A 27,401-nucleotide genomic window follows, 5' to 3' on the forward strand; every position below is an offset into this window, starting at 1 on the left:
TAGCCTCTTGAAACGCTATGCAATGTAAAGGGCAAGTCTCAAGGACCTTGTTCAAGAGAGCTTACCTTAGTCTTATCGAAGTATGCCAAAGCATGTGTTGTTAGGCCTTGCCACTTAACTTCTGCTAGCACAAAAAGAAGAATCGCCCTGAGACGAATTGCCCACCAGAGTCAGATCGTCTAGCCAAGAATCAACTTGGATCACATAGTGATGACACATGCCGAAGCATGTGTCATTAGGCCTTGCCATTTAACTTGTGTTAGCACAAAAAGAAGAATCGCCTTGAGACAAATTGCCCACCAGAGTTAGATCGTCTAGCCAAGAATTGGCTCACATCATATAGTGACAAATTGGATTAGCTGAGAACAATGGCTCGAGAAGAATCATCTAAAGAAGAATAGTAGCAAACAAAAGTCAAAACATCTAGGACAAAGATTCGATCCCGTATAGAAAGATCTGCTACTACAGATGACTTTGGCTTTATGGTGATCTATTGCCCTTGTTGTGGTTGTCCCTACTAAGAGACATATGCCAGGTGTAGGCTTGAGACAACCCTTGATATGGCTTATGGCAACCTATTGCCAAATTTGTGGTATAGCCTAACAGACCTACGTCGGGCCAAATGGGGTGAACGAAGAGCTCTCTTCGCCTAGATGGAGGTAAATTGAGATCCGTCTTTACGATGGTGAAAAGGCGAGGGGAAAAGAAGATGATAATGCAAGAGAGAAACTAGAGCACAAGCAAGCAAGAAGAAGGGAATCTCATAAGTATTCTATTGTAAGGGAGTGATTATGTATTGCTTAGTGTCAAAAATGACTTATATACAAGTGACTAGTTTTCATGGCCAAACTTAAAAGTGGTCCAACCTATATTACTAGTCTTAAGAAAATATGTACACAAAGTCCTTAGACTTTCTCTATTTGACATTAAGCTGAAGGTAAGGCCGCTTTATATGTTCCATCATCGTCTTACAAAAGACAAGTTCTCGTTGTTCAAGTAAGTAAGATGGCAAAGCGCCTTATGGTAGGTCAGGCTGGTGAAACCATGTTAACCTATATAGAGTGGTTAACCTACTGCCCCCCCTTCCTAATGGTGTAACTGCATCTTTGCGTCATCCAAGTTGTGGTGAAGTTGCTGCTAAGGTGGAAAGTTGTGGATGGTCCAGGATACACCATGAAGTTCGTATGCACCAAATTCATGGTGTATCCTGGACCATCCACACCTTTCCACCCCCCAACAACAACTTCACCAAGTTAGTGGTGAAGTTGTTGCTCGGGTGGAAAGGTGTGGATGGTCCAGGATACGCCATGAAGTTAGCATCCAAGGTTAAGTGGTATGGTTCGAGACCATCCTTCACAGTCAGATATGCAGGGCATATTGTTTTGGGTAGCCCTAGGGGTAGGCATCTTGTCGCTTCTTCTCACACACACTTGATAATGGATATATACACTTCCGAAAAAGAAGGTTCCATCACCCAATTTGACTCATAATCCTCTTTTCACACCCAATTATGGAAATAAATGACAGCACCGCCTATGAAGCCCATACTCCCATATTTGACTCGCATAAGACTAATGTAAACATAAAAATGGAAATACTAATGGCCTCTATAATTTAAATAGGATTCTCCCTTGAAAGAGATTAGGACCTAAAATTCTGCTTGTGTGCTTCTGCATGTGAACAGCTTTATGAAAAGACCATTTACACTACCATTTTATAAAAAAGACCTTTGTTAATTATATAAACCTTTGCAAATCGATGGTGGCCGTTAAGAGATCTTCTGCCCGCTGCCCGTTGTTGATGATGACACCATTGGCATCCTTGATTAGATTCTTCTCTACAGCTGGTCTTCTCCACCTCTGTGGCCGCTAATAATCTACACTAGGCGGCCCTTCTTCTCTACAGTCCTCAATAGGCTGCTCTGCTGCCAAATTGTTGCTGCCGATGATGTGTGGCAATGGGTGGTTTACGGATGATTTGCAGGCGGAGAGGCGACGCTTGGACCTGCCATTGACGGGCGCTACATGGGCAGATACTATTCTGTGTGCAGAGGAGAAGTCACTTGAATTACAAAAATGACATGGCTATTGTGAAAAGCTTCTTCTGCCATCTCTTCTCTACAAGCCCTCTTCTGTAGAGAATTGGTTTTATCCTTAGGTTGATACCTTCAATAGCGTTATGTTCTTCTTCCTTGTGTGGTGTATTGTATAGCGAATGCGAACTGCAAGCAAACGCGTTTCTTCTGTTGTTGGCCAAATTTTCCTGTGCATTGGCCACCATTCTTTGATTGTTTTTTCTTCAAGATTGTTATTGCATCTCTTCCTAAATATTTCAGTCTCCCTCCCACCAATTTCCTCTCTCAAAATCAAGCACGAAGACCATTGAAGATTGAAGAGGAAGATGGCTGATCTCAATGGTGTGCAAAGAAGAGGTAAGATGCACTTTTCGTTTTCAGATTTCAAGAAAGCGCACCCAAAAAAAAAAAAAAGAGTTTTGTGACCTGTGCACCAAATGAAAGGGAAGCTTCTTCTCTAAATTCCAAGGCTAATGGCATGCAAAATCTATGCATAAGCTTAATTAGCAAACCCTAATCTCTAGATAAGGAAAAAAAAACCCATCAAACACAAGAGCACTTGCCCTAAATCATCACCATCATCAATCCTCATACTCACTTTCAATCTCCATGTTTGCAAGAAGAGAAAGATTGAAGCTAGCACAAGAGTTTCACACTTAGTCTCGTATGTCTGTCATGTATAGGTTTTACACTCTTGGTCTCAAGTGGGAACATGGTCTGGTGTGGGCATAATCCAAGGGAGAATTTAGCATATGTAGGTCTTAAAAAGGTGTAACCTATGGTTATGAGGTGGCTTTAGGGAACACTCTAGAGGAACCTTAGAAGAAGGTGGTAGATTTATAGGTTATATTAAGGTGTATAAAAAGGGTCAAGGCTCATACACTAGTAGACTCTTTATCATTTCTTGCTTATCATTTCTTGCTTATCATTTCTTGCTAATTACTCCTCCAATGACTTGTCACCTCGAAAACCCTCCCTGGGGCCAATACATGGGCTCACCATCCTCCTCGTTTTATATTGTTGTTTTTGCATGTTTCTCTGTCTTTTCACATGCTCTGCATAGAGTTTATTGCATCCTAAGGTACAATAGGTGGAATCTGCTACGTGAATCAATAGCTCCTTATCCACCTCTATTTTCATCCTTTCTTGCTGATTACTATTTTAGTGACTTGCTAACTTGAAAGCTATCCTCATGGCTTGAGGCTATATGACGAGGGCATTGCTGTGATTGTTGATCTCTCGTTTCTAAGCGTTTCTATGTCCTTTTACATGTTGGATCTCTTCCAAGAGTTTCTAGCATGCATGCTAACACACAATAGGCAAGGTCTACTGTATGACAACTAGGGCCTACCAAGGTTTTGAGTAGCTCTCTACGCACAAGTTGAAGAAGTGATAGGAGAGCGGACATCTTCCCAACTTTATTCAAAAAAATGGTATGAGACAACCTAATATACCAACTACACCCTTCACAAAATCAAACCAAATTTTGTTAAGTACCATAATATGGAAAGGAGCACTTTGGTAAGTTGCTACTTCCAAACTCTACAAGAAGAATGGCTTAAATAAGGAGCAAATTAAAAATCAACGAAAACTTTGACTCTACTTTTCGTGTCCCTGAGTGATCACGGCTCATCATTAGTGTGCAAAATAAGCAAGAGCCACACTAACCTACACAATTGTTTACCATCATGCGTCCCCTAAGCTATATTCTTAATGGTGGCACTCATGCCTTCCGAAGGAGGAGGTATTGGGTTTGAATGTACCTCAACGGCACTTACTTTCAATACCCATTCACATCAGCAAAAACAGTGGCTGCCACCTTGTGCGTATATTGCATGTAGCATGCACCTTCCACAATGCTGCATGGTAGCAATCATGTGCATGAGTACATGATTGCCTGCTTGAAGCATGAGAGCGAGAGAGAGAGAGAGAGAGAGGATTTTTTTTTTGAGAAGAAAACTCTCACAAACAAACGTAAGATGAGCAAGATGCTCCTTCCACTTTATGCATGCAAAGGTCATCAATCGATATCTCTAAGAGCTTCCAAAGAAGATCCCTTGAATGTTGTACACATCGAGTGTATTAACATATTGTGAATCTCTCTCTCTCTCTCTCTCTCTCTCTCTCTCTCACGAACACACACAAAGGCTTACAAAGGAATTCTTCTCTTGTTTCTGCTGAGCAGCTTGTATTACGATATATGATGAAACTATGTATAGCCTATACGAAGCCTTGGAACCCAAATAACACTTGAAACACTTACCAAAATTTTCTTCCAAATGAACCAAATAAGTAGCTTAAATGCCCATGAAGCTATATGATGAAACTATGTATATAGCCTATACGAAGCCTTGGAACCCAAATAACACTTGAAACACTTGCCAAAATTTTCTTCCAAATGAACCAAACAAGTAGCTTAAATGCCCATGAAGCCGTGCAAGAAAAACCTCCAGGAAAATATACATCAAAATCTCCAGCAAAATTTACAAATATTGGCATGTGCAAGAAAGCTTACAAAATAAATATTTTCGTTGGTCCAAATGTCTTGAGGTTATGTCTGATAGAACCAAAACATGCAGAGTGTACAACTATACAAAACACAGTTTTTGATTGGCAAAAAATCAGAAAATCAACCCACCTTCTGCATACAGATTTAAGCCATTAGCTGGTAAGAAAGCAGAGAACACCATGGGTACAATTCAAGTAATTACTTGGTGAGAAAGTAGATAAGAAGAAACAACGCCACAAATGAAGCAACTAAAGTCACTGTACTTCTTCCTGATTTGGACTCGAAAACCTGATGACAGAAATGGTCAACATTAGGCCTCCCTCCCTCCCTCCCTCCCTCTCTCTCTCTCTCTCTCTCTCTCTCTCTCTCTCTCGCACGCACATACGTATGTTCCGCCATGTTTCCTTGTATTGCTTATAACACCCTTTCTTGCAAAGATAGGTGCCTCATTGCATCGATTCGCACTGCTTCACCTTCATAGATTCCGTGGGCTCAGTATATTCACTTCAGCCTTCATCTACAGGGCACGTCAAAGAATCTCTCAGATGTCCCCACAGTAGAAAACTCCTGCTCTAATAAAAGAAATCATTTGTGGACAGGACAGAGGAGGATGCTAAAGCAGCCTTCTCAGCATAAGGAGGTCAAGCAAGTCTGCCTACTATCCCCAATAGTATTTAAAAATACATAGAGATAAATAAGGCATAATTGACCACCACCATCCGGCCACCCAGGGATGAGTGTGGTCCTATACAAAATGTTCTTGCAAATCTCAAGCATTCAAGGGAGGGGCAACCAGGCCAGTGTCAGGGCTGGCCTAAAGTCGCCTCTGCTGGACAGTGCTTATGTGCTCCGTTTTGCTCCACACTGCATTTTTGCTTCTATGCATTTTTAAAATGACAGGCAGACCTGAGCCTAAAACGCAAGCAACAGGAGGTCGATTCCAGTTCCAGCAGAACAAAAACGCATATGGTTGCAAAAGAATATGAGATGATTGCTGTGGGCTGTGATGCATATGTATATATAGTGCCTGGGGGAGCTGCCTGACTGGTGATAGAGCAAGCCAACTTGCATTTTATGCTAGTTGTGGGCTGGAAATTTGGTAAAATCCCCTTCTCTCCTATTCATTGGGTGTGGGAACCCAATGTGTCCATGGCACCGAATTCGGGTGGCCACAGGGCTGCCCTACAAGCTCATACATGAATAATATCCATGTTCCCCAAAAGCCTAAGGTGTTGCTAGTACTTTTATAAAGGTTTGCACGCACCAGGACAACGCATTTGACAATTACTTGACAACGGGCACCCAACCACTGGCCTAATAAGTGCCCGGGACAACACAACATTATTACATCATACACGAGGCTTGCATGGGTGTGCAAGATGGGCACGACACTGACGTGTGCAAGTAGTGCACGACATTGACCCCGACTACTACTTGGCGGTACACTCACAACTCATTCATGGACAAGGGCTCACAAAATGCCTCATGTGTGGCCTTAGGGCCTTGCACTTGTATTGGTGTCGCATATCCACAGCATCCAAGTGCTGACATCCCTCATGTTTAACTTGTTGACAGAAGTCCTATGGAATCAAAATAGTCCGTCAACATTGCCGAGAATACTTGTCAAAGAACTCCTTGTCCAGCACTTCCTTTCAGATTTCTGGAAGAGGCTTTGGGACAGCTTTCGGCCTAGAAAGATTACCCTTCTTTGGTTGATGGCGCACAGGAGTTTGGGGGTTGGTACTTGGCTGGCAGTTGGAGGTCGGCCAGCAGCTTGCCTATGGTGTGGCCACCCTCAGGAGTCTCAAAGACATTGCCTTTTGGATTGCCCTAAGGCTCAACAGATTTGGCAACGGATTCTCCGCATCTTCGCTATGCACAGAGCATCAACCCGGATCATTACTACATGGGGCACTGTTGCTTGGGCCACAAAGGCTAGAGTAGTCAGGGCTTATGAGGAGGATGGGGGAGGGCTAGCCCTTCAGGTCTCTCACCATCGTATTGCAACAATACCAGTCGCAGCCCCACCTATAGGCGAGTAGCGCCAGGCTCATGCCAAAGATTAGAGATTTGCAGCAGCATTGCAACCTAGCGTGCTAGATGCAGTAAGGCCATCGAGGGTACCCACACTCCGCCGGCTGAGACCATCAGGAGCATATGGCTCGATATCGTTCACACCCTTCGCGGTCAGTGGGGGAAGTTACAGGGAGGTTCTGACCGCATGCGGAAGCGGCAGGAAGCTTTCTTGAAGCTTTGGAGGCCTCGCCCTTTCCTCATAGATAGAGTCAGTGACCCCATTTGGCATTACAAACCACCTGTGTGGTGTCCCCCCCCCCCCCCCCCCCCTCCCCCCTCCCCTCGTATGAGATAGCCTTCTCCTCACAGAGTAGCCAGCCAGAGGAGAAGTGTCTCTTCCCCTTTTGATCATTTGCTTTTTTCCCTTAAAAGAGGCGAGTTTGTTTTTAGCCCTTCGTGGTTGTATCTAGCCCTTCGTGGCTGTTTTTTCATTAACTAATAGAAGGATCTGTCAAAATACGCAGCGGAAATGATAACCAAACTTGGGTCCACAAGAGCAAGTAGAGTGCAGAAAATAGAGAGCACAAGAAACACTGAGAGATAGGCGTGTAAACTCTTCTCTATACACAAGATCCCGTACAAAACTAAATGAAAAAATGGTGAGGAACATGGGGCCTATTTATATGCCCCATGGATGTAGTCGGCCAGCGCTTGAGGGCTCTCCACGACTGCATAAAGCAAGTCGGCTAGCAGAAAATATCTCCACGACTATACAAAACAGGTCGGCCAGCATCAAAACCTCCACGACTGCATCATAGGCAGTCGGCCAGCCACCAGGAGCACATGAGGTGCAGTCGGCCAGCACCAAGGGCTCCTGCCAACATGTAGCATCCATCCACACCATGGAAAAATGGGGAAAAAATACGGGGAGTGAGGAAAAATGATAAAACACCTATACAGGGCGAGCACACCCACAACAGAAGCCCTGGTGTCTGATTAAGACAGGAGATGACTTCTAACACCCCCTCTCAGCTCCTGGCTGTGCAATCAACCCAAGGGAGCTGGAGTGCCACCTGAGCGTAGCCTGCGTGAAGAGGTCCACCGCATTGTCCTCCGTCGAACAATAAAGTAGCAAGATGTCACCAGCCAAGATCTTCTCACGTACAAAGTGATACTGTATCTCTATGTGCTTGGTCCGGGCATGGAAGACCGGGTTCCGAGCAATAGCTATACAACTCTGGTTATCGCACTAGATGACTGTGGGCTCCTTCTATGGAAACCCAATCTCGCCTAGCAGCCTCCGCAACCTCGCAAGTGGCACCACAAGCAGCCCGGTACTCTGCCTTTGTCGAAGAGAGGGCAATAGTTGGCTGCCTCTTGCTGCTCCAAGAAACTGCTCTTGAGCCGAGGGTAAAACTGTATCCTGAAGTAGATCTCCTCGTGTCTGGATCTCCTCCCCAATCTGAGTCACTCCAACCTTGGAGTCTGACTCCATCCCCTCCTGTGTAAAAGAGTCCTAGATCCTTCATACTCTGCAAATACCGCAAGATCCGCAATCCTACGTCCCAGTGAGACTTCAATGGCGTCTGCATAAAAGAGCTCAACAGCCCCACGGAGAAGCTCAAGTCCAATCTGGTGTTCAGCAACCAGATCAATGAACCAACCAACTTCTGGTACTGCGAGGCATCAACTGGCTCACAAGGATCAGTAACTTTGTGTTTGGGTCCATCGGCGAAGTAATAGGCTTGCAATTCTCCATCCCAAAGGCCTCAAGCAACTTATGAACATACCGCTGCTGAGAGACAAAAAACCCCCTCTGGGTCTGCCAGATCTCCAATCCCAAAAAGAAGTGGAGTAAGCCTAAGTCGGTCATCTCAAACTCCTTTGACAAGGCAGCCTTCGTCACACCAATGTGCTCCACATGACCGCCAGTGAGAATGAGATCATCCACATAAAGGATGATTATCGTAACCATGCCGCGTTCCCGAAAGAGATACAGGTTAGGATCTGCAACCGATCTCTGAAATCCAATCCAAATAAAGAAGGAATCAATCTTCTTGATGGGAGAAGGAACCTGAATTAGGGTTTAGAGTTCATTCATGGGAGACATACACAGAGAAGCAAGGGAGAGAGAGAGAGAGTTGTGGGGATAAGTCAACTCATCAAAAAAAGCATGAGTGTGTGACTCCCCTATCACACATGTATATTGCACTAGTACACATAGTGCACTTAGTACATTAAAAGTACTAAGTGTACTATGTACTATAACTTATGGGCTTGTACACACTATAAGGGTGGGCATAACGCCTTTACCCCAACAACCTCCCACTTAAAGGCAAAGTGCCCTTAAGTAAAGGAAAAGAAAAAATCAGCATGTACATGATAATATACAAGGCCATATCAAGGCTGAAAATGGCCTCATCCAATGCCCATCAAGTGTCTGCAATGAGCAAACCGCTCCGGAGGCAAACTCTTCGTCAACAGATCAGCCGGGTTGTCATCCGTGTGAATCTTAACAAGCTGAATTTGCTTGTTCTCTATCACCTCTCTGATGAAGTGATACTTCACATCCACATGCTTTGTCTTTGCATGAAAGACAGGGTTCTTTGCCAACTGAATGGCACTCTGACTGTCACAATGCAACAATGGAATATCCCCTGTATAGCCCAAATCAACCACTAACCGAGATAGCCATAATGCCTCCTTGCAAGCCTCTGTGGCTGCAATATACTCGGCCTCTGTAGTAGATAAGGCAGTGCACTTCTGCATCCTGGATATCCATGACACAGCACCTCCTGTGAATGTAAATACATTACCGGTAGTAGACTTCCGGTTATCTGGATGACCGGCATAATCCGAGTCCGTATAACCATGCACTAATGCATCCTGTTTGCCAAAGCAAATGCACAAATCCTGTGTGCCCTTCAGGTATCTCATGACACCTTTCACTGCTTCCCAATGCTTCTTGCCAGGGTTGGCCATGTATCTAGAAACCACTCCCACTGCAAATGCAATGTCCGGCCTAGTAGCAACCATGGCATACATGAGACTGCCACAAGCTGAAGCATACGGAATCTTGGCCATATCAGCCCTGTCTCTATCTGACTGTGGGCTGTCCATAGCACTGAGTTTCACATATGGAGGCAAAGGAGTACTAGTCTTCTTCCCCCCGTCCATATTGAACCTCTGCAAGACTTTGCCAATGTATTCCTTCTGAGACAAATACAACACATGCTGATTTCTGTCCCGAAGTATCCGCATACCCAAGATGTGATTTGCATCACCCAAATCCTTCATATCAAAGGTTTGATGCAGCCTCTGCTTCAAGGCATCTATCTCTTTACGAGATTTCCCGGCAATCAACATATCATCAACATACAAAATGAGAATCAAGAGACTGCCATCCAAAGCTTTCTTGGTGTACAAGCAGTGATCTATGTCACTTCTCCTGAATTTCTGAGTTTTCATGAATGTATCAAATTTATGATACCATTCTCTTGGTGCCTGTTTGAGCCCATAAAGACTCTTTTTCAGCTTGCATACAAGCTTCTCCTTTCCACTCTCTGCATAACCCTCTGGCTGCTGCATATATATCTCCTCATGGAGATCACCGTGAAGAAAAGCAGTCTTCACATCCATCTGAATCAAGTCCAGATCATCATGCGCAACCAAAGCCAACACAGCTCTAAGTGTGGTCATTTTGACCACTGGAGAGAAGATCTCATCAAAGTCCACACCATATTCCTGCTTGAAGCCCTTAGCCACTAACCTGGCTTTGTATCTTGGCTTTGCATCTGATGCAACTTTGAGCCTGTATACCCACTTGCATGGCAAAACCTTCTTGCCTGCAGGCAAAGGCACCAACTTCCATGTTCCATTTTTATGCAGAGAATCCATCTCTGACTTCATGGCACGCTCCCATAGAGCTTTGTCTGCCCTCTGTAAAGCCTCTTTGTAACATGAGGGCTCCCCACAGTCAGTAAGCATCAAATAGTCAACCCCTGGAACAAACCTGTCAGGGGCTCTGGAGGGTCTAGTGGACCTCCGTACCCAATGACCATCATTTGCAGGTTGCTGTCCAGCCTGCATATCACCCATTGGTGGCTCCTGTTCCATGCCATAAGGCTGAAATATCATGCCCGGTATCTCCTCCAACTGTGGTATATCCATAGGGATATCTTCTGCCATCTCTGGCTGTCCATTTGGACCATTTTCAGCACCATTTAAGGGCTGGTTTTCCTGCTGTAATGGCTGATTTACAGCCCTTTGTTGTTGTCCATGATGTCCATCATCATCAAAGATGACTCTGCCAGGCTCCTGTTGCCTTGCAGGCTCCTTATACATGCATGTTTCATCAAAAATGACATCATTGCTGCGTATGATCTTTCTATTTATGGGATCCCAAAGTCTATACCCCATTTCACCTCTGTCACCATATCCTAGGAATATGCATTTGTGAGACTTAGGATCAAGTTTGGTGCGCATTTCCCTGCGTATGTGCACGTACGCAACGCAACCAAACACTCTCAAGTGCTTGTATGACGGAGGCTTCCCTGTCCATACTTCTTCTGGCACTTTCCCACCAAGCCTCGTGTTAGGTGACCTGTTTATAAGGTGAACGGCTGTCATAACAGCTTCAGCCCAAAAACCATGAGGTAATGCAGCATGTGACAACATAGAACGGACCTTCTCCTGTATGGTCCTGTTCATCCTCTCTGCTGTCCCGTTTTGTGGAGGATCATAAGGAGTAGAGAGCTCCCTCTTGATGCCTTTAGCATCACAAAAGTCCTGAAACTGTTTGGACGTATACTCTCCACCATTGTCGGAACGCAAAGCCTTCAGTGTTTTGCCAGTTTGATTCTCAACAAGAGCAACAAACTTCTCAAACACTGAGAATGTATCACTCTTCAAACGAAGAGGATAAACCCACACCTTGCGTGTGGCATCATCAATAAAAGACACAAAATATTTTGCCCCTCCCAAAGAAAGCTGAGGCATCTCACATACATCTGTATGCACAAGCTCTAACTGAGCATCTTTCTGTCCAAGAGCTTTCTTGTGGGGGCACTGTAGTTGCCTACCATATATACAATGCTCACAAAATTGAAAACTTGAAAACTTTAGAGAAGGCAAGTAACCCAAACGAGACAATTGCTCCATTCCTTTGACACTCATGTGTCCCAACCGGCTATGCCACATAGAAATTTCCGGCAGCTCGGTTGCATTTACATTAGCATGGTGACAAACACCTGCATGCATGAAATAAAGAGTGTCCACCTTAGAGCCTCTGGCAACAACCAGTGAGCCCTTACTAATCTTCCACTTTCCACTACCAAATGTGGTAACATAATCAGCATCATCAAGCTGTCCAGTAGAAAGCAGATTCTTCTTGATCTCAGGCACATGCCTGACATCATGGAGCATAAGCTGTGAGCCATCTGAAAATACAAGCCTCACATCACCTCTGCCAAGAATTTTGCATGCATGGTTATCACCCAAATAAACCACTCCTTCATTGCCAGCAGTGTACCTGACAAACAAGTCTCTGCAACCTGTGACATGAAAGGAGGCACCTGAATCAATGATCCATGAGTGCATACCATGACCACCTGTAAGAAGTGAATGGGCATCAAGTGAAGAAGTAAATAGGACCTCATCCTCACTGCCACCTGCATGTGACACATTGATTTCTTCGATCTTGACTCCACTTTTGCCCTTTGGCTTTACATCTTTGGCTTCATCCTTCTCTTTGTCTTTGCCTTTTCCTTTTTCTTTTTGATCATTTTTCCATTTGTAGCATTGTTTTTTGATGTGTCCCTTCTTGCCACAATAATGGCATTCCAAATCCTTTTTCGAGCGAGACTTGCTCCTTCCCCTTTCTTGGCTTTTCCCCCTTTGCTGGGATCTCCCACGTGCATTCATTGCATTGGACTTTCCAACAGAGTTGTTCTTCCTGTTCATCTCTTCTTGAAGAAGAGCACCCTCAACATCTGCATATGACAGCATAGCATGCGAATTGCTAGTGGCTGTCCTGAATGTGTCCCAACTCTCTGGCAAAGTGCATAACAAAAAGGTGGCTTTGAACTCATCGTCCATTGCCAACTTTTGATTGATAACCTGGCTGACAATACCATTAAACTCATTGAGATGGGCTGTCATAGAAGCCCCTTCCTTCATCTGAAGGCCTATGAGTTTCTTCAACCAATACACTTTGCTTGAGGCACTTTGTTGGGCATACAAGTCCTGCAATCTCTGCCACATTCCCCAAGCTGTCTTCTCTTCACGAATGCTGAAAAGTAATGAGTCTGACACAGATAACATGATAGTAGATCTTGCCAGCTCATCCATATCTTCCCACTCTTCAGCCGTAAGAGAAGCGGGCATCACACCCCTTTCTTTGATAGGCTTGTGCTGCTTTTTCTGAAGCAACACATTGTAGCACTGGGTTTGCCAAATATCATAGTTGTGCGAGCCTTCAAGCTTCTTGATGTGAAGCAATGAAGAGCTCTCACCTGTGGTTGCCATAGCAAAATGCAACCTGTAAATGCCTGACTCCCTGCAAATGTGCAAACACTGCACCAAAAGATGTGCAAACACTGCACCCAAAGCACACAAAGTGCTCACAAATGTTCTCCCAAGCTTTATCTCCCACTGCGGAAGCAAGAATGCAACTTTTCTCCCACTTTTTGTGATGAAAACACCAAAATCTGGTTGCTGCAGATTTTGGACAGCACCTTAAATGTGCTCTTTTGCCCTTCCAAAGTACTGTACAGCAATACTAAGCGCTCACCAATGATGTACCAAACCTGTACCGGCAATTTCAGCAGCTGAATGTGAACCTTTTGATCACTCAAAACAATGTACAGCCATGACAAAACATGTACAAATCTGTACCAAATCTGTACCAGCAGGTACAGTAGCAATAAATGCTCTCCTGGCTGTCCAAATGAGTAAAAATCAGACTTTTACAGTCCTGTACACTGCATAAAACAGTCCCGAACAGAAATTGGGCAAAAGCCCCTTGACTGCAAGCTGATTTTTGAGGATTCAAGGCATAAAAGTCTCGCCTGCTGCTTTGCCAAGCTCAACAAGCATACAAACTTGAAAAGCCCCTTGATTTGAGATCAATTTCTAATCATGCATGGTACATTGGCGCACATGAAGGCATCCAGAGTGTTCACGATGCTTCCCCCTGGCCTCATATACATCAAATACATGAAAGCCCCTTGATTTACAGGCACATTGAGTGCTTGTAAGGCATCAGCACATTAACCACAGCATCAAATGCGATTGCCTGCATGCAAATCAACCAAATCGGCACAAAAGCCCCTTGATTTGCACTGCAATTTGCTGCGATTTTGCCCAAATGTGCGATTTTTCACATCATACAGCATGTATGAGTGCTTAATTGCACAATTACATCAAAAGCCCCAAATTTCGACATCCAATTTCCTGCAAATTGATCCTGATTTGACCAATTTCCTGCAAATTGATCCTGATTGTGACCAATGTCACCCAATTTTGCCAATTTTGCTCAAAAATTGAGCAATTGGGCACCTGTACCTGCTCAATTGCTGATTGTACTTGCTCAATTGCTGATTGTACTTGCTCAATTGCAAATCCCAAAAAAAAATTGAGGAAAATACCTTATAATTTTTCTGATTTTAATCCAATTTGCAGGCTGAATTTTTGTTGCAGGAATCTGCTTCGGCTCTGTGCAGGTGAGGGGAGGGGGCACTTCTTGCTGATGTTGATGCTGATGCTCCTGCTGAAAAGGACACGAGGCTGTTGAGACACCTCTTTGCTGGCTATATGCTCTGAGCGTGGCCTTACAGGAGGCGCCTGGCTGCAGCAGCCATTACGATGTTGCTCGAAGGGCCCCGTTGGCGTCTGCTGCTCAGCGCTGAAGGGCCAGCGCTGCCTTCGCTTAGCACCAGCCGACGCCCAGCGCTACGAGTTTAATTTGCTGCGCCAGCTAGGCGACTTGCTGCAAGCGATGACGCGTGGCTATGGTTCTGGTCCTCAGCCACGCTACACGCCTTGTGTCGACGCTTTGTCACTGGATCGCCTCCAAGCTTGACGCCACGCTAGCCTTCGCCAAGCGCTATGGTGAATCGCTACTTCTTCTGGCGCCGTCTGTGGGAACTGACCTGCTGCCTTCGTTCACTCGCTCCACTGCTCACCAGTTCCACGCTATATGCCTGGGTTCCCTGTTTGCTGCGATGACTGGATGGCTACGCCTCTTAACACACAGGCACTATCTGGCCAGCCCCTGCGACCAAGGAATCAAAAGGCCCAAGAGCAGGCGACCAGCAGAGTAGAAGAGGGAGGAGAACCTGGAGAAAAATCTGGAGACCAAAGCTCTGATACCAGTTGATGGGAGAAGGAACCTGAATTAGGGTTTAGAGTTCATTCATGGGAGACATACACAGAGAAGCAAGGGAGAGAGAGAGAGAGTTGTGGGGATAAGTCAACTCATCAAAAAAAGCATGAGTGTGTGACTCCCCTATCACACATGTATATTGCACTAGTACACATAGTGCACTTAGTACATTAAAAGTACTAAGTGTACTATGTACTATAACTTATGGGCTTGTACACACTATAAGGGTGGGCATAACGCCTTTACCCCAACATCTTCTAACTCCAAGCCCTGGGAGCCTGCTTAAGACCATACAAGGCCTTACGTAACCTGTAAACCATCCCTTCTGATCCTGGAACAACAAAGCCTGGAGGCTGCTCAACATACACCTCCTCCTGCAGATCACCATTAAGGAACGCAGATTTTACATCCATTTGATACACGGGCCACCTCTGAGAAGAAGCAAGGGCAAGAACGGTCCGAATCGTGGACATCCGTGCTGTCAGTGCAAAGGTATCCTCGTAGTCGATGCCTGGCCGCTGAGCATAACCTTTAGCCACAAGTCTGGCTTTGTGTTTGTCCACCGACCCATCAGATGCATATTTGGTCTTAAAGACCCATTTGACACCAATGACTGACCGTTTCGACGGCCTCGGTACCAACTCCCATGTGTTGTTCTTCTCGATGGCATCAAGTTCCACCTGCATGGCTTTCCTCCAAGTATCCTGTGAAAGGGCTTCCATGACGGAAGTGGGCTCTTTGTCCCGCATAATACGAGACATCAGAGCATAGTTTACCTGAAGAAGCTCCGCTGTATTGCTTTTATCTCGGACTCTGTGTGATCTTTGAGGGCCGTCCTCTGTGGTCCACTCGGAGGGTAACTCCGTGACACTTGACTCCCGAAGGGTGTCCAACAACCACCTAGGTACTCGAACAGATCATGGAGCCTCTTGTGGTTGCGGGGGCTCTACTCCAGCTGCGGGCTCAACCTCCTGTACTGACTGAGGTTGATCAATTGGAATAATGGTCTGGGAATCATCATCAGACTCCTCTGGATCCCCAAGAAGTGGCGGCTCCTCGACAATGGATACTGGAACATGCTTGTCAAAGACCACATCCCGGCTGACAACAATCTCGTTCCTGTCTGGATCATACAATCTGTATCCCTTGGAAAGAGAATTATACTCCACAAATACAAGCTTGCGGGACTTGGAGTCAAGCTTCCCCCTCTGCTTCTTCGGAATATGTACATACGCATCACTCCCAAAAACATGGAAGTGCGAGACATCAAGTTTCCTACCAAAGTATGCCTCAAATGGAGTCATATGAGGTATTGAAGTCATCGGAGATCAGTTGAGGGTATGGACATCCGTTGCCACAACCTCTCCCCAAAGTGGACGAGGAAGATCACAATGCTCTAGCATGGTCCTCGCCATCTCCACCACAGTCCTGTTCTTGCGTTCTACAACTCCATTCTCCGAAGGCGATCCTGTATTGGCCAGTTCCCTCTTGATGCCATGATCTGCACAAAATCTGAGAAATACAGTCAAGGAGAATTCACCTCCTTTGATAAGAAAGGTATGGATGGTTGATTTTTCTTCTATTTTATTCACTTATCTACAGCCACCATGACTCCGCTACTGTTGCCACCGCCTTCCCTTTGCTTCGCCATCTTCTGTGTTCCTTGTTGCCACCGCCTTCCCTTTGCTTCGCCATCTTCTGTGTTCCTTGTTGCCACCGCCTTCCCTTTGCTTCACCATCTTCTGAGTTCGCCTCCTCTCGCCCCCTTTCCCCACCCACCCTTGCTCTCTCTATCTCTTTCTCTCTCCGCTACTGTTGCCACCGCCTTCCCTTTGCTTCGCCATCTTCTGTGTTCCTTGTAGCCACCGCCTTCCCTTTGCTTCGCCATCTTCTGAGTTCGCCTGCTCTCGCCCCCTTTCCCCACCCACCCTTGCTCTCTCTCTCTCTTTCTCTCTCCGCTACTGTAGCCACCGCCTTCCCTTTGCTTCGCCATCTTCTGTGTTCCTTGTTGCCACCGCCTTCCCTTTCCTTCGCCATCTTCTGAGTTTGCCTGCTCTCGCCCCCTTTCCCCACCACCCTTGTTCTCTCTCTCTCTCTCTTTCTCTCTCCGCTACTATTGCCACCGACTTCCCTTTGCTTCGCCATCTTCTGTGTTCCTTGTTGCCACCGCCTTCCCTTTGCTTCGCCATCTTCTGAGTTCGCCTGCTCTCGCCCCCTTTCCCCACCCACCCTTGCTCTCTCTCTCTCCGCTACTGTTGCCACCGCCTTCCCTTTGCTTCGCCATCTTTTGAGTTCGCCTGCTCTCGCCCCCTTTCCCCACCCACCCTTGCTCTCTCTCTCTCTCTCTTTCTCTCTCCGCTACTATCGCCACCGCCTTCCCTTTGCTTCGCCATCTTTTGTGTTCCTTGTTGCCACCGCCTTCCCTTTGCTTCGCCATCTTCTGAGTTCGCCTGCTCTCGCCCCCTTTCCCCACCCACCCTTGCTCTCTCTCTCTCTTTCTCTCTCCGCTACTGTTGCCACCGCCTTCCCTTTGCTTCGCCATCCTTTGCTTCGCCATCTTCTGAGTTCGCCTGCTCTCGCCCCCTTTCCCCACCCACCCTTGCTCTCTCTCTCTCTTTCTCTCTCCGCTACTGTTGCCACTGCCTTCCCTTTGCTTCGCCATCTTCTGTGTTCCTTGTTGCCACCGCCTTCCCTTTGCTTCGCCATCTTCTGAGTTTGCCTGCTCTCGCCCCCTTTCCCCACCCACCCTTGTTCTCTCTCTCTCTCTCTTTCTCTCTCCGCTACTGTTGCCACCGACTTCCCTTTGCTTCGCCATCTTCTGTGTTCCTTGTTGCCACCGCCTTCCCTTTGCTTCGCCATCTTCTAAGTTCGCCTGCTCTCGCCCCCTTTCCCCACCCACCCTTGCTCTCTCTCTCTCTCTTTCTCTCTCCGCTACTGTTGCCACCGCCTTCCCTTTGCTTCGCCATCTTCTGTGTTCCTTGTTGCCACCGCCTTCCCTTTGCTTCGCCATCTTCTGAGTTCGCCTGCTCTCGCCCCCTTTCCCCACCCACCCTTGCTCTCTCTCTCTCTTTCTCTCTCCGCTGCTGTTGCCACCGACTTCCCTTTGCTTCGCCATCTTCTGTGTTCCTTGTTGCCACCGCCTTCCCTTTGCTTCGCCATCTTCTGAGTTCGCCTGCTCTCGCCCCCTTTCCCCACCCACCCTTGCTCTCTCTCTCTCTCTTTCTCTCTCCGCTACTGTTGCCACCGCCTTCCCTTTGCTTCGCCATCTTCTGTGTTCCTTGTTGCCACCGCCTTCCCTTTGCTTCGCCATCTTCTGAGTTCGCCTGCTCTCGCCCCCTTTCCCCACCCACCCTTGCTCTCTCTCTCTCTCTCTTTCTCTCTCCGCTACTGTTGCCACCCTTTGCTTCGCCATCTTCTGTGTTCCTTGTTGCCACCGCCTTCCCTTTGCTTCACCATCTTCTGAGTTCGCCTGCTCTCGCCCCCTTTCGCCACCCACGCTTGCTCAGGCCCCCAAGGCAGCAACATAACTCTCTCTCTCTCTCTCTCTCTCTCTCTCTCTCTCTCTCTCTCAGAGCCTTAGGCCACCATCTGTGGACCATGCACTGAGCTCTCAGCCTCTCACTCTCACTCTCACTCTCACTCTCACTCTCACTCTCACTCTCACTCTCACTCTCACTCTCACTCTCACTCTCAGCTGAGCTGCCCACTAAATATTATGCATTGCACGATTGCTGAATCCTAATTGAAATTGTATGGCATTGTGCATTGAATTTGTCAGAGCAATCATGCCGAAGCGAGAGAACCCATACTCGAAGGAGCACACAAACGTCATTCGCATTGTGACTACTCCAGGGCAGGCAGGTAGTGGCACTCGACAATGGCAGTGCAGGTACTGCAATTTCACCCTCACGAGTACAATTACTCGTGTCATCAAGCACCTCACAAGCATTGGCACCACCAACAATTGTGCAGGGTGCAAGAGAGTGCCAGAAGCATTGAGAGATCAGTTGATTGCTGAAAATTTCCCTGCAATGGGGGCAGCTGGAAGAGGAAGAGGCACACAAGAGACACAGGATGCGCTTCATGATGCTCTTCTTGGGGACTTGGCCGGTCCATCCACGCAGGTTGATGAAATTTAGCCTGCCTCTTCTGAGCAGGCATCGTCTGCCAAAAAGAGGCCTTCTGTCATGCAAGATGAGAATGAGGGTGATACACATACGGAAAGGCAAACCACCTTGCCTTCTCGTGTGCATGCACAGTCTTGGGTCAAAGAAAGGCAAAAGGTGGCTGAGATGGAGATTGCTCGCACTCTCATAGAGTGCAATATCTCCTTCAATGTTTTGAGGACTAACCAATGGAAGAGGATGGTCAGAGCTATAGCCCAGGTTGGACACACGGAGTCATGGTCAGGGCTTGAGTACAAAAAGATGCGCACCACGATGCTTGATGAGCAAAAGCCCTTGATAGACAAGGCATTGGTGCCAGTGAAAGCAGGTTGGCAACAATTTGGTTGCACTATCATTTCGGATGGCTGGAGTGACACACGGCGACGACACATCATCAATATTCTTGTCTCTTCATGTCTTGGTACGTATTTCTTACGCACTGTGGATGCTGGGAAGGCAGGCGAACGCATCACTGCTGAGAGTATCTACGAGCATATTCGCCAGGCAATTGTTGAGGTTGGTCCAGAGAATGTGGTGCAGGTTGTAACAAACAATGCTGCGAATTGCAAGGCAATGGGAGGCATGGTGGAGGCGGAGTTTCCTCGCATTGTGTGGACTCCATGTGCAGCCCATTGCCTTGATTTGCTTATGGAGGACATAGGCAAGCTGAGTTGGGTGCAACCCACAGTTTCTGATGCCACGAAGATTACTACATTTTTCAGAAAGAAGCAGCAGGCATTGGCTATCTTTAGGAGCCACAGCAACCTAGATATGGTGCGGCCATCCAAGACAAGATTTGCCTATATGTATTTGGTGCTACACAGGCTTTTCAAATTGAGAGATCCACTATTACAGATAGTTGTGGATCCAAAGTGGAGAGATATGTATCATTCACAGACAGAGCCCACCAAATACATACAGAGACGGATACTGGATGAGACCCTCTGGACGGATGTGCAAACTCTCTTAGTGGCTTTGCAGCCAGTATTTGTACTTCTGCGAGTCACAGACATGGAGGGCTCCACTTTGGGCTTAGTGTACCACCTCTTCATGCAGATGAAGAGTCATATTGCAGCCTGTACGTCCCTGACACAGAATTGGTAAGTAAAATCTTGATTCTTGATGGCCGATTACAGAATCTTGATTCTTGAGTCTTGACTTACTAATTGCTCTACTTCTCTGTTTATTTTACTCTTGCAGCCGAGATGATATATTGGCTATTGTGGATTATCGATGGGGGTATATGAGTTGCCCCATTCATGGGATGGCTGCATTCCTCCATCCTTTCTACAAGACGCCACTTCTCTTTCATGATAGGGAGCTGCTCACCTTACGAGATAGGTACATTAATAGTATGTATGATGTGGAGCAGCAATTGGAGATTGATGCGGAGCTCTGCAGCTGGGTCAACAACTTGGGACCCTCATTTGCTAGAGCTGTTGCTCTTAGACCAGAGGCCACCAAGCTTCCTCTTACTTGGTGGCAAAGCTATGGAAGACAGGGTCTTCCACAGCTTACAGATATAGCTCTGCGAGTGCTATCTCAGGTATGTATATCATGTATGTACTATGCCATTTGAACTAGTCTTGTGAAGCTTGTTGGGAATTGCCGAGCTCACATGAATGAAGCACTTTTTTTGAATTGGAGTGCAGGATTGTTCAGCAGGTGCTTGTGAGCGCAACTGGAGCGCTTACTCGCTCATACATACAAAGATACGCAATCGTTTGAGCACCTCTCAACTAGAGAGACTGGTCTATTGTAGGGCCAACATGAAGCTCGTACGAGCTTATCATGCTTTGGGCACCCCAAAACAGGTGAGTTTATCCTATTCATTCTCTTATGGGGATTGGCCTCCCATTTACATAGCTTTTATACTAGTAACTATAGTATACAAAAAGTTGAGTCGTTGACACTCCGCGTTCTCTTTGGTTTTACGTTGAATAGGTGGATCCAACACGTGTCAAGCTGGTCCCAGATCCTACCACCATTGATGAGGCAGAGCAACGGTTGAGAGATGAGCAGGACGAGATTCTTTGCCTCCTGCATAGAGAGCTAGAGAGTGTAGACAGGCGGGTGACGAGATTGAGAGCCCGGGCTTATAAAATTCAGCTACATGAGGGACCTGCAGATGCAGAGAGTTCTGGCCGGAGAGGCGTCCGGAGAGGGAAGCTGCCTATTCAGACTCCTCGAGCACGTGTGAATGAGGCCGTTCGCCTCATTCACACTACCCAGCAGGATGATGCAGAGACAGGGACAGGGACATCTGAGGCAGCCCACCCACCTGTGCCCATGATGACAGGGCCTGAGTATGATGACGAGGACAATGTCATCACGGAGGGTTATATGCTTGATTCTCCAGGGTCATCATCCTCATCGGATGATGAGTTTTGATTTGGATTACCTTAGTTTTGATTTGGTGTTGTATGGACATGGCACATTTTGTCATTATTCATAGACTCATTTTCAAATTTCATCATTTTTTGATGTGAATTGTGAGTTGTCACGACTCACTTGTGACAATGTAACTTGTCTTAAGTAATAAGTATTAAGTATTAAGTACGATTAACTTAAGTATGATTGACGACTTTGTGATTCTAATTTCTCACTTTTGAATTACTAGGTTTTTGACCTTGTTGTGTCTCTATTTCGAAAGTTTTATATGTCAATGTGGATATGGACTGAAATTTTATGTAGGTGGCTGAAATTTCTGAGATTTTATGTATTTTTATGTATTTTTACCAATGGTACGTATTTTTACGTACCTTAAAATTTTTTCCCGTACCAAACAACGTACAATACGTACGGATCCGTACAGTACATAACGTTTGGAACCACCTTGACAGGGAACGTGGGGAGAGTCGGGATCTTCACGTGCTTCTCAGCCATCTCTAACAAATCTGCCATCGCGGGGATTAAACTGAAAAAGGGTGGGTGGGTGGGAAAAAAAACTCTAAACTTGCAAGTGGCTATCCAACACCTTAGCCCGCCTTACTCTTGCAATTTCTCTTCCCGAACAGTCCAAAACAGTCCACCAATCAGCAACTTAACTATCCCCCTCTTGCTCAAAAAACTCCCAAGATCTATCAAGAGCCTAGGGCTCTGATACCATGTCAAAATACGCAGCGGAAATGATAACCAAACTTGGGTCCACAAGAGCAAGTAGAGTGCAGAAAATAGACAGCACAAGAAACACTGAGAGATAGGCGTGTAAACTCTTCTCTATACACAAGATCCCGTACAAAACTGAATGAAAAAATGGTGAGGAACATGGGGCCTATTTATATGCCCCATGGATGCAATCGGCCAGCGCTTGAGGGCTCTCCACGACTGCATAAAGCAAGACGGCTAGCAGAAAATATCTCCACGACTGTACAAAACAGGTCAGCCAGCATCAAAACCTCCACGACTGCATCATAGGCAGTCGGCCAGCCACCAGGAGCACATGAGGTGCAGTCGGCCAGCACCAGGGGCTCCTGCCAACATGTAGCATCCATCCACACCATGGAAAAATGGGGAAAAAATACGGGGAGTGAGGAAAAATGATAAAACACCTATACAGGGTGGGCACACCCACAACAGAAGCCCTCTGATTAAGACAGGAGATGACTTCTAACAGGATCTTCTTCCTGTGAAAAAAAAAAAGGAACTCCTTGTCCAGCCAAACTGCTTCAAGCATCGCTCGATTCTCGAATTTGGAGATACTGTCGTACATGATAGTGAGACCCATGCTAGAAGTGGAGTACAATCTGCTCGGAAGTCATGACTTCCACTTCGTCAATGATATCGAGTTCTAGCTCATTTGGGACCTCCAATGATAGTGGACCTGCATAGGGTTTGAGCTAGCTCACATGAAAAACGTCATGTATAGTCCAACTTGGCGATAGTCGTAACTTCATGGAGACCTCGCTGATTTTCTTGATGATAGAAAAAGGTCTAAAAATCCTAAAAGATGGTTTAGGGCATCACTTGCGCACCTACGTCAGTCCATGGTCACCGTGAAACGCATTTCAAGTAGCCTGAAATGTGAAACCTCTGAAACGCATGAAACGTTTCAACATTTCAATGAAATGCCCACTGAAACCTTCAAAGTGAAACGCCTTAATTTTCAAAACTTTTAGATTTGAAGTTTAAATATTAGTAGTAGAGATGTCTTTTATATTTGTGTTGTCACTCGTGGTAATGTATTATGTGAGTAATTTTGAGATTTTTATACTAACAAATAGTAGACCTTTTTCAGGTTGAAACTCTGCGTTTCGAGATGAAACGTTTCGGACTTAAAATGTTTCGTGGTGACGTTGCTTCAGTCGTTGATTCATGACTCAGAGAGAAACCCGATCGCCCTCGAAAAACTTCACGACTATCCTGCTTTTGTTAGCCTAGCGAGTCTAGGCCTCTTGTGCTAGGTAGCCCAAATGCTACTTCATATGGAATCCTGCCAATGGAAAAAGAAATAGAATTTTCAAAATTTCTTGAACCGAAAGCAAATATAGTCACCATTTGGTCTTGAAACCTTGGTTACTAACCAGTGTCACACAAGTTACAACCATGTAGACAAGTACAAGCTATGAGAAATGGAGATTTCCAATGTACATGCATCTGCATAACTCGTGTTTACATGCATGTCTAGATGATTTGCTAGTTGTATGACATATTTTCGTATGTTGCATGCATTGTCATGGGTCAGTCTAGTAGAGCTTAGTGTAACTTGGTTAAACCAATGCTAATCAATACACTTAAATACACTAAGATTTGATGGACACTTGCTCAAATACAAGAAGTAAATTGTTGAATTGACAAGAGACACACAATGAGTCGGAACGGCCAACCTCTCCCTCAAATAAAGTATATTGATCTTGGGAGAATCAAGTACATAGTGTCATGGGCATTTCTGACCAGATTTCCATACCAATGCATATGAATACAGTATTGCAAACAAGTGGTTGTCGATGTAGACTTGCAATCCACACTACCCTCTCAAGTGCCCATGTTCCCTACCATCTGCTCTCTATTGTTCCACCAACACATGGTGCATCAATCCCCGGCATATACAACTGCCATGGACACCAGTCCAATGTACATACATGATAAGAAAGCACGGGTGGACCAATTGGGTGGCCAAATGGTGACATCCCTCTCGGCTCTAAACAGTTGTCCACAACTGAAAAGAATCCAAATATGTTTGAAGCACATGCGGGCAATCTCTGAAGAACTCTTCATCTACCCATTTAGCATCAATAGGAAGATAGTTCTTAAACTTCACAAGGTAACGCCTGACAACTTTGCCTGCAGCAAGCTTGCGTTCCTTGTGATACACAATCTGCTCTGGCTGCAAGATCTCCTCAAGCTCATCCACTACTAGTGGATCCTCAATGACCATCTCACTCGGCTCCGGCCCTACATACTTACGAAGGAGACTCACATGAAAAGTATTGTGTATGTGCCAATGACTAGGTAATGCCAATCTGAAAGCCACTTCATTGATCTTCTCAATCACTCGAAAAGGCCTATAGTACTTGGTTGCAAGCTTAGGATATGCACCCTCTTTGCCACGCCTCTTTGCAAGTCTTGCTTTCTCAAATTTCAGCAATAAAGTCTCTTACATACTCATCAGCTCCAAATATCTAATCCTTTGTGCGAAGGATGGGTGGCAAAACCACCTTACCATAAACAATCTCAAACGGAGCCTTTCCCGTAGATGCATGCACCGTGTTGTTGTATGCGAATTCCACAAGCGGTAAGTACTTCTCCCAAGAAGACTTCTTATCCGCCACATAACATTCCAAGAGATCCACACGGCTGAATTTGCAGCCTCACTTTGCCCATCCGTTTGAGGGTGATAAGCTGATGAGAAGTCCAATTTGGTGCCCATATTATCAAATAAGGCCCGCCAAAAGAGACTTGTAGTCCTGGGATCTCTATCCCCCCAATGGACTGCGGCATTCCATGATGCTTGAACACTTGTGCAAGACATATTTTAACCATATGCTCAGCTTTGATGGTCTTTTTGACCGGCAAGAAATGAGCTCGCTGCTAAACCTGTCCACAATTGTTCAAATTGCATCATTACCCTGTTGGGTCCGTGGCAAGTCCATAATGAAATCCATTGTAATACTTTCCCATGGCTGTGTGGGAATAGGCAATGGCTGAAGCAAACTTGGTGCCTTTTGCCTATCAAATTTCACCTTTTGACAGGTGATACATGCACGTACATGTGCCTCTATGTCCTTCCGCATACCTGGCCAAAAGAAATACCGCTCAATCATGTGCTTAGTAGGCATATGACCAGCACATGGAGAAGCATAGCACTCATTCAAAACCTTTTGCCTCATGTTAGACACCACACATAGGTAATTATCTTTCATGAGATAACCCTCTTTAATCACATATGAGGCATGTGCACGACCAGCCATCAAATCAGTCCAAATAGTAGCAAAATCAGCATCCGTATGATACAAATCACGCATGGCAGACAAGTCCCCATGAGAGGCAACGGAGATAGCTGCTACATACGGCTTTCGTGACAATGCATCGGCCACTACATTCTTCTTTCCTGGGTGTGCAAGATCTGAAAATGAAACATAGAGAAGAAATTGGCAACCTCATATGCTTCTCTGACAACTTAGTTCGGGTAAGAAAATACCTCAAACTCTGGTGATCTGTCTTCACAGTGAAATCAGTCCCAAGAAGGTAATGTTTCCATATAGTAAGAGCATGAGTTACAGCCAAGAGCTCTTTCTCATAAATGCCGAGAGATAGCTCTGCATCATGCAATCTACGGCTCTCATAAGCCACGGCATGTCCCTCTTGATTAAGGACAGCTCCTATGCAATTTCCAGATGCATCAAATTCCACACTAAAAGGCTTTTGCAAATCCGGAATGATCAACACTCGACCATGAGTAGTTGCATCTTTCAATTTGAGAAATGCATCCCTCTCTACATTAGTCCATTTGAACACGGCCTTCTTCTTCCGAATTGCATCAATTTTTGCAAGATCCATCCGCACTCCATCTTTGGACACAATATGCCCAAGGTAATGTGTCTCTGACAAGAAGAACTCACTCTTCTTTGCATTTATGAAGAGTTTATGCTTACGGAGTTCTTCAAAAACAATGGCCAAATGAGCTCTATGCTTTTCTTCGGTCTTCGAGAAGACTAGGATGTCATCAAAGAAGACACCTGTAAATTTCCTGTACCCACCACGGAATATGTGATCCATCATTCTATTGAATGTAGCCGGGGCATTTGTAAGACCAAAAGGCATAACAAGATACTCATAAAGCCCAAATGCTGTCCTAAAAGCAATTTTGTGTACATCCTCGGGGACTACACGCACTTGATGGTACCCACTCTTGAGATCAATTCGGCTAAAGCATGCCAATCCATCCAACTTATCAAGGATGTCGTCTATGCGTGGAATCGAAAACCGATTCTTGATGGTAAGCTTATTCAAAGCTCTACAATCCATACACATACAAAAGGATCCATCCTTCTTTTGAACCAAGAGGACGGGTGAACAATATGGGAAAGAAATGCTTGGCTGAACCAAACCCTTCTCAAGAAGCTCATTCACCTGCTTCATGATCTCCTCTTTTGCCCCAGCTCTGGGAAGGAGTTCTGAGGCTGTGAAGTCACTGATTGTTCCTCTCCCATAGAATGGAGATTCATCCTCTTAGACATAAGTTCTTGTTCGGGCACATGTGGGGATTCCAAGACATGTGGGATGGTTGCCTTTTCTGCATAGGCATCCTCGGTATGAGCCAAGTATACACGTGTTGCATCCCTCTGTTGCATGTGCAACTCTTGAGCAATCATTGCCATTGCATGATCCATATAAGATTCAGCTTTCTTGGCCTTCAAACAGTCATGTACCAATGAATCCTCGCGGCGGTAGAGATTCAATTCTTCTTGTTGTGCATGGAGAAGAGCCTACATACGAGTAAGTTCAACCCTCAAGACTATGGACTCTTCTTCCTGCATCTTCTCTTTGCCACGGGACGGCTGTCCCACATATTCATGTTCCCTAACATGAGTTTGCTCATCTTGTAAAGCATTGGAAGCATGCATTTCATTGTCCTTGCCTCTTGTATTAGCATCTCCAACATTCATGGTATGGCTGTCCATAATGTTCTAAGTGTAGAGATAGCTAGTGTCCACGGTGATCGTCTCTCACGATAGAAGTGAAAGAGAATCGTATGCTCTGATACCAATGTAACTTGGTTGAACACAATGCTAATCAATACACTTAAATACA

The 27,401-nt window shown here is 45.7% G+C and overlaps 2 protein-coding genes across 3 annotated transcripts in view; one reads left to right on the forward strand and one right to left on the reverse strand.

The window, feature by feature from the left end:
- Positions 1-4,546: 4,546 nt before the first annotated feature.
- The window catches only part of LOC147616955 (bet1-like SNARE 1-1), a 38,438-nt gene continuing 15,583 nt past the window's right edge, over positions 4,547-27,401 (reverse strand). Inside the window, exons 5-6 of one of the 2 annotated variants that reach the window (XM_086776602.1) lie at positions 4,847-4,871; positions 4,547-4,715 (exon numbers count right to left, since the gene is read on the reverse strand). In XM_086776602.1, coding sequence (XP_086632728.1) covers positions 4,696-4,715; positions 4,847-4,871 — 45 coding nt within the window. In that variant the 3' untranslated portion in view covers positions 4,547-4,695. Of the gene's footprint in view, positions 4,872-27,401 lie in introns of both variants that reach the window. The other variant, XM_086776601.1, reaches the window with a different exon arrangement.
- On the forward strand, positions 20,392-21,621 carry LOC147616956 (uncharacterized). Its single transcript, XM_086776600.1, has 3 exons — positions 20,392-20,694; positions 20,801-20,962; positions 21,093-21,621. Exons 1-3 carry the CDS (start codon positions 20,392-20,394, stop codon positions 21,537-21,539), a joined length of 912 nt encoding a protein of 303 aa, XP_086632726.1. The 3' UTR covers positions 21,540-21,621.

The sequence above is a fragment of the Cibotium barometz genome, chromosome 37 (genome assembly GCF_041138505.1).
Source record: "Cibotium barometz isolate CiBa-2024 chromosome 37, ASM4113850v1, whole genome shotgun sequence".
Classification (NCBI taxonomy): domain Eukaryota; kingdom Viridiplantae; phylum Streptophyta; class Polypodiopsida; order Cyatheales; family Cibotiaceae; genus Cibotium; species Cibotium barometz.

What these genes read in the sequence shown, in the direction of transcription:
- LOC147616956 (XM_086776600.1), top strand. Translation starts at nt 20,392, where the DNA reads ATGAGTTGCCCCATTCATGGGATGGCTGCATTCCTCCATCCTTTCTAC. An exon ending in CTCTGCGAGTGCTATCTCAG is followed by an intron (nt 20,695 to 20,800) that starts GTATGTATATCA and finishes ATTGGAGTGCAG; the next exon opens with GATTGTTCAGCAGGTGCTTG. An exon ending in CTTTGGGCACCCCAAAACAG is followed by an intron (nt 20,963 to 21,092) that starts GTGAGTTTATCC and finishes TACGTTGAATAG; the next exon opens with GTGGATCCAACACGTGTCAA.